This window comes from Camellia sinensis, chromosome 5 (assembly GCF_055761805.1).
Source record: "Camellia sinensis isolate YWXY chromosome 5, ASM5576180v1, whole genome shotgun sequence".
NCBI classification, from domain to species: domain Eukaryota; kingdom Viridiplantae; phylum Streptophyta; class Magnoliopsida; order Ericales; family Theaceae; genus Camellia; species Camellia sinensis.
Window position 1 is genome coordinate 83509018 of NC_138965.1, and position 12622 is coordinate 83521639.

The following is a 12622-nucleotide window of genomic DNA, read 5'->3' on the forward strand; positions in this document are numbered from 1 at the left end:
TGGTGATGGGAGGTGTAGGAGGCTTTTGGGTGCTGTTGGTAGCTATGGTTTGGATCGCCTATGGTGTTCGGTTGGATGGGGATGGATTGAGGGTCATGGAGGTGAGGTGGGTGGGGTTGTGGCAGAGGTGGGTGGAGTGTTGAAGGGAGGGTCAGCCACAGAGGGTTGGGAAGTGGTGGGGCTAAGGTGTGGGGTATTTTCATCATTATTCTATGAATTTGTAACTCTTTTTCAACTTTTTCATTACAAGTAATTTTGAGAAGATTCACATTGATTTGTAATTTTTAGCCTCATTCACCACTTAAAAATAGTTTGCCTCAAGGGGAGAGAAAAAAAATTATATATATAAGAGTAATGTTAGAGATCTACACATTTATACTAACAAATTCATCTACGATGATGCAGCATGAGAGTTGGGTCCAATATCATTGTGTGTAACAAATTAAAAATTGACACATATCATGTCCCATTATTATGGATAAAATTGTAGATACTTTTTAACAACTCTCAAACATTTTCCAATGTGGAAATATCTAATTCAATGTTATTGTTTTAATTCTCAAACTATCTTAGAGTTAATCATAACTTTAATGTTCATATTCATTTCATGTACTATTACTGCATTGGTAATAGACGTGAGTGGTGAGACATTTTAAAACAATAATGATAAATATTTTATAATATACAAATGTAGTCATTAAGATATTTTTATTTTTTTGTTACATCACCATCACCTAGTAAATCAAAATGCTATACAAATAATAATAATAATTGAAAAAAAAAAAAAAAGGCTAGCAGAAAATTTTCATTCCATTAGTGGGCTGAGCTGGTCTGTGTGGCCAACCCATATGATAATCAAGAAAGTAGAAGCTCACAAACTGTGTCACATACACACCAGAAAAATAAAGACGGCGATTAATTCCGCCAGTCTTACATTGTCCTTAGAGATCATGCTGCAGTATTCTCTCATGAAAGTACCCAAAAATGACAAAAGGGTGGCATATGAAGCATGGAAATTCCAGAACACAAACATTGGACAAAATCTAGGGATATCGTGCAATGCTTCTCCCAAACTAAATCTTGCCCTCCCATATGTCGACAAAATACAATCCAATCTCAATAGAATCGTAGCACAAGTTAGGAGGATGTAAGATATTAGGTAGGGGTGAGCATGGTCCGGATTGGACCGGATTGTGGTAAAACCAGGACCAATCCGTTATCTACGGTTTCTAAAAAATTGGAACCAATCCAATCCGTTTAAATCATGGAACCAATCCGAACCAATCCATTTAAATACGGATTGGATCGGTTTAGGACCACGGATTCACATAATTAAATAACAAAAATATATATATAACACTTTAATTTCATAAAAATATAAACATAGCGCTATATTAGTTCCACAATAGCAACATGTTTTTTATAATAGCGACATACTGTTTTAGAATTTAAATAACCATAAGAAAACTGGTTTCACCATAAGTATTTAGACCATTACAAATTAAAACTAAAAACTAACAAACAAAAGTAATAAAAGAAGATATTATACGATTTTTGGTTTGAGTTTAGATTTTATATAGAATAAGAGAAGATACTATGGGAGAGGATGTATAATAAAAATATAGACTATTTGTATACGGTCCGGATCGGTTCCAATCCGGAACCGTGGGGTTCAATCCGGAACCAATCCGTGGACTACGGATTTTTAATTCTTCAATCCAGAACCGAACCGCGGATTCAAAAAATCAATCCAAACCTATCGGATTGGACTGGACTGGATCGGATTACGGATTTCACGGATTCCTTGCTCAGCCCTAATATTAGGTTCAGTAAATATTTTTTTATTGGTGAAAGATCTATTTTTTGTGAAATAATTTAATGAGAAATCCTTCTATTGATTTTGAAAGACATTCTGTTTCTAATTTTACCCTTTAATTTATCTATTGACTTTTTAAAACTTATTTACTCAAATTTATATTTATCTGTTCAAATTATTTTTTATTTATTCAAATTTATATTTATTTGTTGAGTTTTTTTCCTTTGTTGGTTCAAAATCTGAGTTTCTCTATCTATTTAGGCCAAGTTTGGCAAGTCCAGAATAAGTCAAAAAATTATTCAAAAAGTTAAAAAATTAACACTATTCACCAAAAGTCAACAATTACAGCTGCACAACTCCCAATTCTAATTTTCTCTTACAAACCAATTTTTACAATTTTTTATTACACATTTTTTCATAAAAAATCAAAAAATTAACCCAAATATCTATATTTTCTTCCTCAATTTTTTAGTTCAAAAAGACAAAAAATGTACTTATTTAAGACACCCCAAACAACCCCTTAAACTCTCAGTTTCTCTTTTTATCTGTCTGAAATCTATCTATGGATTTCTCTCTATCTGTTTAAAATCTGTGAATTTCTTTCTCTCTGCGTAAAAAATACAAAGGTTTGATCTATCTATTTAAAATTTCACAAACTTTTTTGTCTGTTGGAATTATCCACTTCTCTATCTGTTTAAAAAATACAAAGGTCTGATCTATCTGCTTAAAATTTCACAAACTTGTATGTTGGAATTATCCACTGTAACAACACACCAACAAAACACAAACACACACACACACACACACACACACACACACACACACACACACACAACCAGATCTGCAGCTTCCATGCCCAAAAATGGCCAGTCTCTGTTCAGCAGCCTTGGATGTGAGTCATCTCTGTTACATCTCAAATTGTGAAAAAAAAAACCCTCTTTAATCAGTATGCTTTCCTGCACAAAAAAATAAAAATAGAAATCAATTCAATTCAATTCATTTCAGACAAAAAATAAATAAATCCAATTCAATTATTTCCAGCACCAAAGATACATATATAAATATATATATATATATATATATATTTTCAAATAGAAACTAGATTCAACAGATTTCCAAATCTCATATCCACAAAACTTATATATATATATAGATATACATAAACAAATATTAAAAACAACAAAGTAGACAAATGATAAATGACAAAAAAAATTAAAAACAAATATCATCTTTTTGGTAGTTTTTAAAAGTGTAGAGGCCATCAGAAGCAAATATTAAAAACATTAACTTGAAATGTTGAACTAGTGACAAATACTGAATCTCATGATCTATCTCATCCTTGCAATAAGAGACAAGAAATGCCACAAAGTTTCAAAAGGATAGCAAGTAAAAAAGAATTAGAGATTCTTCCCTAAAATATCACTCCAAGAGATTAAAAAAATTACCTGAGCATGATTGGGACTGATGCCTTCTCTTTGCTCTTTCTTTATCTCGTTCATTTCTTTTGATTACCTTGAGCTGAGAAAGAAGTTTGGAACAACTATCTACATATAGAGAGAAATACATGTATATGCATATCTATGCATAATATAACCAGAAACACCATGATCTGGACCTGGATCTTGCGACTGGCGGAGGAGGGTGTTGGCAGTGCCAGATCTGGTCTCCGGTGACTGGAATTGGAGAGAGAGAGAGAGATTGAGCGTGATCTTAACCAGATCTTGACTTTCCGGCCAGCTCTCGACGTCGGGCATGATCCTGCCATGGAGGAGGGCGAGAGTGGATGAGGAGAGAGACGGGGAAGGTGGGGGAGGGGGGGTTGAATGGGAGGTGACAGGATGATAGTGGTGGTGTTGGAGAGAGAGAGAGAGAGAAGATGGTGGTGATCTATATGTTTTGAACCATATGACATATATATTGATCGGTAGTTTGATCATTTTGTGCTAGCTTATCCTTATACACGAAATATTTTACAGTGCAGGCCTTTAACCAAAGAAAATTCAAATTTGGATTTATGGATAGAGTGCCCTTATTTAAAAGGATACATGCAAAAACCCAAATTTCAGCTGCAAAGAAGAATTAGAGAAGATATGGTTGCAAGGGGAAGATTCCAGAACAAGATCTGAATGCCACAATATGAGTTAGGAAAAAAAAAAAAATTCTATTGCTACAAGCAAGTAGGTTCACTGAATGTTCATACTGATGACTTAACAAAAAAAATTATTACCTTTAGACAGTACCTATGAAGAAACAGAAAGATGGAAGGCATTGCATCTTGACACAGCTATTTTTGTAAAGCATCAAAATCAAAGATAGGTGCAAGGTAATGCATTTTGAAATAATGCTGGAACAGTAGTTATATATCGAAGTGCAGGCTCAGAACAGTATTAGTGGGTGTCTACAGCACTCAGTGGTCCATTTCACTGGGGGAAAAAATTGGAGTATGCCACATGACATGGGTTCTTATTCTAAAATTCAGGCTAAGAAGAAGATAAGAGGACACAGGAAGATTACACAATGATATATCTTCTTTTAACCTAGTAAATATAGTAAAAACTAAAAAGTAATAACTAAGCAAAGTTGAATGCCACATTCAGGGTATTTGTGTTCTCCTATTCCATCAGTTCTTCCTACTATGAGTGTGTCTAGACTCAGATTACTGTCTTTTTCATTTCACATAAATGAATGGACTTTGGATACAGAGAAAGGTAAGGTGGAATCAGAGAAGCATGATAAAAAAGATCTTTACTAGAGGAGTGGTTTTCGCTCCTCGTAAGCCAAACCCCATATTCAACTAAGAGCAGAAACAAGTAGAGTCTACTGACTGTAAAAAGATAAATAAATCCATATTGCATCTTTAAAAGGAATAAAAGATGAAGAAGATGATATGGCAAGTAGTCATTGCAAAGCAATTTCACACACACCAAGAATGAATACTGAAATTACTTCATACAGTAAAACAATTACACACCAAAACCTTTCACATATTTATTGTTTTGGATAAGTAAATCATAGTCCAAAACCCATTGATTTTGCCATCAGAGAAAAGAAAACCAATGATACACCACCAGGAAAGCAAGTAATAAAATAAAGGAATAATTCTGTGTACTTACACAACGTATTCAAACATATAAAGCTTGCAATAGACTTGACAACACTTACCAATAAGACGATCTGCTCTATGCCTTACAGATGTGCCTAGCCATACAATCAGCAGCCAACATTCAACAGAGAACGGATAAAACTGACCAAGGTCAATAATAATGCTTTGCAGAACGATTATAAATTAACTTTAATTTGCAGATGGCAACTTTCATGTTTTAGTGAACAAGCTGACTTAAACAAATGAAATCTTAAATATTTAGCAATACAACTAGATTGCAGAAAGAACTACATTAACCCAATCTTCTCCTCCTAGATTCACGAGAAATCCCATTGTCCACATCTAAAACTCTGGAAAGGCGAATCCTTCTCCTCGAAGACGACGAAGAAGGACGGGGCTCAGTTAAATTGATTTCAGTAGCTGTATCATGTCTTAGATTTTCCAGGTGTACATCAGAAGTAGAAACATGAATTCTTTCAGAAGATGAAGCAGTAAGTGTTGCAGTATTGATTTCAGCACTAGAATCTACAGTCTGGTGTTCTGGTTGTACTACAGAAGCACTGCCAGTAAAAGTATCCCCTCCACCAAATGATAGAGCCTGCCCATGACTTGTTTCCAAAAGATGGTTATTAATATATGACTCAAGGTCATCAAATAATCTTTCCGCATTATTTAATGAAGATGAAATGGATAAAAGTGAATCAGCACTTTCTGATAATACTCTCGAAAACTGACGAGAACGGAGGCGTCGGCTGCCTCCTAATTCAGTTTGTGGCAAAATCTCAGGGATGGGAACCTGACTGGGCATATTGGTTCTGTTAGAGCCAATGCTTAGACCATAAAGATCTTGTCGTTGTTGGCGTTCCCGTTCCCCAGTGGCACCAATCCCCATTCTAATTCGTCGAAGTGCTTCAGCAACAGGAATGTGGGATATGCCCCGGTTAACACGTTGTTGCCTAATACTCTCTATCCGATGTGCTTGGGGCCTTGGAGGTACCTTCAAGCTAGACTCTGAGTCCGACATGTGGGTGAACTTTCCATTGCCATAAATCGGAGTGATATTCCTATCAGTTACCTCTCCCTTGCAAACCGGACATTCCTTAGCAGTCGAATAAACATAAGGCAACTGATAAAAGCACACCCAACAAAACAAGTGACCGCAACAAGTCAAAATTGGTTCTCTTGCCATGTCCAAACATATATTACAATCGAAAAATCCCCCACCATCACCAACAACCTTTTTAACATCCGTATCCGATTCCAAAGCCATTGCAACCAAATGGGATCTATCCCTTTTGCTACTTTTAGCCCTATCAACAATTCCTTCCTGCAAAGCAACACTATACTCCATATTCTGAACTGTACTCTCACTACCAGTGTTACCAATTATTTCAATTGACGCATTACTTGTTTCAGGAGGGTTTCGAGCTTGTCGCCACCTCTGGCGCTGCCTAGCCCTAGCTGTAACAGCCTCAAGCTGTCGGATCCGTTGTTCAATCTGACCATGTGCTGTTTCTAATTCATTCAATATAGATTCTAATCCTAACACGGATCCAGCAGACTGGTCCAAAGGTTCTTGGTTCAAATCAAGTTCCATAACATCATCCCTCAGATTATTATCCATCATATACCAAAATCCAAGTAAAAATTTCAAATACCCTTCAATATACAGCCAAAACTGGTAAAAACTCTCCTGTCAACAACCAAAAAAAAAATAAAAATGGGGATTTTACAAAATAAAGAATCTATAATGAAAATTGACTCTATATGAACAGATATACAAGAGTAAATCAAATTCTATATGGACAGATTTACTCTTGTATATCTGTTCATATAGAGTCAATTTTCATTATAGATTCTTGATTTTGTAAGATCCCCAATTTTTTTTTTTTTTTTTTTGGATTTTACAAAACCAAGAATCTATAATAAAATTGGACTCTATTTGGACATATATATAAGAGTAAATCGAGCAAAATCGAAAGATACACAGCTGAGACAGAGAATGTATCAGAAACCTGTACGAAAGAGGTGATCTCAGCTGAGGTGGTGGTGCTGATCAGAGGGTCGTGATGAGCAGAGGCGATCGATGGAGCTTTTTCTGAAGGTGATTGTCATTCACTTCTCCATCTTCAATTCGTTACCTGCGATCCATGAGAGAGAGAGAGAGAGATGGGCATTATAAAGAGTGCTAGAGAGAGAGAAGACAGACAGACACGACTCACGGGAAACTTAGAGAGAGAGGGGTGGGGCGCGAAACGTAGCAAGTGTGGGTGTGAGGGTTTGGCGCACTTTTAGACCGTAGACCTTTCCACAGATTTCTGTACGACGTCGTTTTCTCTGTAAATGGAAAATGGTGTGGTGTGGTGTGGTGTGGTGGTGTCATGGCTTACCACACAAATTCTGAATTCACTTGTTTTGGCAACAAAAACAAAACTATGACTTTATACTCTGCATATACTTTTTTCTTTCTTGTAAAATAAAAGTTAATTAATTGTGATTTCTCCTTTTCCAAGAGAATCAAATTTGGTTATTATACTGTACAAAGGTTTGTTTTGGAAAGTTAGTAGAAAAATAATTTTTGACTTTTTATCAAATTTTTTAATTTTTTTAAAAAGTGATTTGGGAATTTGATAAAAAATTGACTTTTTACTTTTTTGTTTAATATTTATTTATGGTGTCAAATTACCTTAAAATATCATTATCTGACTTATAAAATTTGTCTCAATTTGTTAAGACTGAGGGTAGTTATGTAATTTGATAGACTTGCATTTTTATCTCTTCCCAAATAGTGTTTGTTGCGTTTTTACAAAGCATTGCGTTTTTCCCCTTGCATGAAAACGCTGCTTTTTTCTAATGTTCCCAAAATGGCACAAAATATTAACAAAACTGTTAAAACAACATCAATTAATTTGCATTGTTCTATCGATTATTTATAGATTAAATTTTAACATTTATAATTCGTTTTGAAATCACTTCATTCCGTTATAATTATATATATGTGGCACCTCAAAAAATTTAAAACGTTAAAGGAAATTAAATAAATAAATAACTTATTAAATTAAAACTTAACATCTTAATAAGAAATTACAATTCTCGTACAATCAAAAGTTTAAATAACACTAAGAAAAAGAAAAAAAAAAAGAGTCCAAATTTAACATTAAATAATATTATAACGTCTTTAATTATTAATATATAAAATAATAAAATTTTATTTCGCAATAAGCTTCAAGTTAGCCAAAACTTTATTTTAGCATCAACTCCATTTTCAATTTCCATTCCTTCCTCATTAAAATCTGGCATAAAATGCCAAGGCAACAAAACATATGTTACGAGTTTTGCAACACAGTAAGAAAACACAACAAACCTACATTTCTTTTTAAGATAAAATAATGAAATTAATAATCATAACATTTAAGATAAAATAATGAAATTAATAGCATGACTATATAATAACCATTAAAATAATTTTAACAATTTTAATAATTTAAGTGACACTCAAAACCTCACCAAAGAGATTTACTTACCAACCATTAAGGTATGACCACGGTTAATTTGAAATACTCCATTGGTTAAATATTCAAGTGTTACCAACAGTAACTACCAATGATGCCCACACTTAGAGTTACATACCCAAGCTGTGACAACCATGCTCTGTCCCAAGGGAACGGTCTGGCAAGGGTACGTAACCTCTATGTGTGCCAAATGGATATCCACCCTTATTCCAAAACAAAATATCGATAAGGGTTTAAATAAGTCTTATGCCATTATAAGATTTCGCAACACAAATTATGTACAAATTCTCAGAAAAAAAAAAACAAGGCCCACCTTGAACAATTGATATTAATTGTCAACTGTTAATTTTTGTACACGTCGTTAATTATTTTAGTTAATTTTTATAATAATCATAAATAATTATAAAATTAAACCACCATTAATGTTATAACAATTTATTACAATTTTTAACAGAAAATATTAACACATGCATTCTACAATAATCAATCAATGTGCAAAATTTCGGTAAACAGTTAAATCAAGTCATGATATCAAATAATAATTTTAAATACTTAAATGAATCACAACAACACACATGTATGAACCACTAATTTACAAGATCCAATTAAATAGAATAGCACAACACTTAGTTTTATTTCTAATAAACAATTGAAGTGGTAATCTTGGTTCTTTAATACTCTATCCAATTTTCAGAATATAATTTTCGTAGTTAAAATTACAAACAAATTATTTAGTTCATTCTAAAATTCATGTAGTCCTTCAATAGACATGTTATGATCATTTGCCAGAAAAAATTTCCCATAAATAAGTTATAAATAATTCTATAAAATTACAAGAATATGTTATAAATAATTCTATAAAATTACAAGAAATTACATAACACAGATCCTTTCCATTTTCTTAAAATAATTTCATACGGAAATTTGTAAATCAAATTCATAATATAAAAATTGAGAATGAAACTGGATTTCTCAAATTTCATTTTTAACTCAGAAAATACCATATTTGGTCTAATATAGGATTGTTAGTAATTTTTCAAACATGCGGCAGAATCTGTCTAAAATTTCATATAAATTCATTCAAGTTAGAATAATTGATACAAAAATTTCTGGAAGAATTAGATATCATTCTTAACAACTTTGTAAAAGAAATCCTTTTGAAATTTTGAGTATAAAATTGTCTAAAAATTCGTATAAAATTCTTTAATCATCTATTTGATGTCACAAACTACACATGCAAACTTAATTTCAAGATTATATCATGATTTTAAGGTTACTAATATAAAAAGAACTTTCAAATATTTAATATATATATATATATATATATCACAAATTTACATACAACTACAAACAAAATTCTATTTAAAATTTTTAGTCATTTTAGCATATGAATATAATATAAAAATTTAAATAATTAAAAAAAACAAAAAGAGAGGGTTGAAAGGATTTTCTTACTTAGTAGTAGGATTGCAATAAGGTGGTAAAATGATAAGAAAAATTTTAGCCTTCCTTCTTCTGCCTAACCTTAACTTATTTTTCACTATTTATTTATTTATTTATTTATTTATTTTTTACTTAACTCACATTTCCCTTCAAAGTTAAGAGAAGGGAAGAGATTAGTCTCATACATACAAGCCAAATCCCACTCATTCATCAAATTACATCAAATCTCCTATATCCAAAGCTGATAATCACCCTATCCCCTACCCTTACATGTGGTGGGTGACTAATCACCCCCACCAGCCACCTATTTTTTTTTTTTTTTTGGAATTGAATTGAATTGAATGATAAATTTGTGTAACTGTGTATTTGTATGTGTTTTTTAAAATTAATTAATTAAGATTTTCAATTAAGATATTTAGTAAGAGTAATTATTAAGTTGAATTATTATAAAAAATAATTATAACAATAAATATTGAATACCCACAAAATTATTATTCTTAGTAATATTTTTTCTTTTAGTTTTAAATTAGAATTTTTTTAACCGAATTTGATCAATATTGATTTTGTTAAATAGTTTAAATAAGATTACATTTATTATTCATATAATATAATGCATTTATAAGAATAATTAATACGGGGTTCTCACAACCTACCCCCTTTAAAAAAAAAATTGTCCTCAAAATTAATTTGTACCTTTAGATTTGAAAAGTTGAGGGTAGTTAACACGAATCATATCTTCTCGTTCCCATATTGACTCCTCCATCTCACGATGTCACTAGAGAACTCGAACTAATGGTATGGTTTTATCTTGTAAATTCTTCTCCCGACAATCTAAAATTTCGATAGGCTTTTCCTCGAATGTCACATTTTCATCAAGATTAATTTCCTCTCAGTTGATGATGTGAGAAGGGTGCGTCTTGTATTTCCATATCATAGAGATGTGAAAAATATTATGTATCCTAGCCAGTAGAGGTGGTAGGGCCAAATGATACGCCACCTCTCCTATTTGATCCAACATTTCGAAAGTCCTAATAAAGCGAGGTGATAGCTTCCCCTTCTTTTTGAAACGAACAACTCCTAGGCAAGGTTGTATTTTTAGGAACACATGGTCTCTAACTTTAAATGCTAAAGGTCTTCCCCTTGTTTCAAGTCTTTGTCTAATTAATTTCACATTCTTTGTAGTTTCTTAAACTAACTCTGGTCCTAAAAAGAGTGCTTCTCCAACTTCCGTCCAACGTATTGGCCATTGACAAGGCCGTCTATACAAAGCTTTATAAGGTTCCATACCAATACTTGTTTGAAAACTATTATTGTAAGCAAATTCGACTAGTGGTAATTGTCTCTCCCAACTACTCTTGAAATCCATCACACAAGATCGAAGCATGTCTTCAAAAGTCTGAATTGTTCTTTCTGATTGACCGTCAGTTTGAGGGTGAAAATCCGTACTAAAACACAACTTTATACCCATAGCCTTTTGCAGACTTTGCCAAAAATTATGATGTAAAACGAGGGTCACGATCTAACACTATTGAGACTGGTACTTCATCCAACCTAATGATTCCTTGAATAAATAATCGATTTAATGATTCGAGTGTGTCTGCTGGTCTTATTGGCAGGAAATGTGCTGTCTTAATTAACCGATCAACCACAACCCAAATGGCATCATGGCCTTGGAATGACCGGGACAGTCCTGTTACAAAATCCATTGTTATGTGTTCCCATTTCCATTCAGGTATTGGTAAATGTTGGAGCTTCCCTACATGCTTCTGATATTTTGCCTTCACTTTTCTAACATGTTAAGCAGGTAGATATGAATTGAGCAACGTCTTTCTTCATTCCACTCCACCAATACGCCGCTTGAGATCATGGTTCATCTTGTTTTCTCTTGGATAAACTGCAAAAACTGAATGATGAAAAAGTACTTCTCCTCTCAATAGTTCGATATTTGGCACAAAAATTCTACCTAGATACCTTAAACTGCCATCTAGATGGATCGTCCAATCAGATGAAGATTCTCCTAACATTAATCGTGCTTTAATAAAGTCGGTCTGTTGATTAAATCTTTGAGCTTCTAACACTCTGGTAAGAAGTTGTGGTATTGTAACTATTGCAAACAACCTAACTTTTCCATTTTGAGTCCCTGGTGACAACATAAACTCATTTACAGTACTCATCATTTCCCATTCTTTAACTAATATGTTGGCTACGATTTCTCATCTTTTAACTAAGTGTATTAGCTACAACACTAGCCTTTCCAGGATGATAAGACAAAGTGAATTGGTAATCTTCAAGGTACTCCATCCAACATCTTTGCCTCTTGTTCAAATCTTTTTGTGTGAACAAATACTTCAAGCTTTTGTGGTCGGTAAATATCTCAAACTTTTTGTCATAAAGGTAGTGTTGCTAAGTCTTAAGTGCATAGACTATAACCGCCAATTCTAGATCGTGGATAAGGTAATTTTTCTCATGATTCTTCAATTGTCTTGACCCATAAGCCACTATCTTCCCATTTTGCATTAACACGCTACCTAACCCTTCTTTAGAGGTATCGCAGTAAAATATGTATCTAATGTCACATTCGGGTATGATTAGTATAGGAGTGCTTGTTAATCTCTTCTTGAGTTGTGAGCCCATGTAAAGCTCTAAGCTTGTACAAAATTCAGTTGTACAAAAGAGGTGGCACATGCGAATATATATTCATAAGTCCTAACCCTGAATCTATAACATGTGTCAATAACAAAAATAAGA

General features: G+C 33.1%; 1 protein-coding gene across 1 annotated transcript; it reads right to left on the reverse strand.

Annotated features, from left to right (window-relative positions):
- Positions 1-5083: 5083 nt before the first annotated feature.
- LOC114309595 (RING/U-box superfamily protein) lies at positions 5084-7183 on the reverse strand. The gene is made up of 2 exons (XM_028255372.2): positions 6935-7183; positions 5084-6612 (listed from the first exon to the last, which is right to left on the reverse strand). Exon 2 carries the CDS (start codon positions 6544-6546, stop codon positions 5212-5214), a length of 1335 nt encoding a protein of 444 aa, XP_028111173.2. The 5' UTR covers positions 6547-6612; positions 6935-7183; the 3' UTR covers positions 5084-5211.
- Between the last annotated feature and the right edge of the window lie 5439 nt (positions 7184-12622).

Coding starts and splice junctions, on each gene's coding strand:
- LOC114309595 (XM_028255372.2), bottom strand. CDS start 6,546: ATGATGGATAATAATCTGAGGGATGATGTTATGGAACTTGATTTGAAC.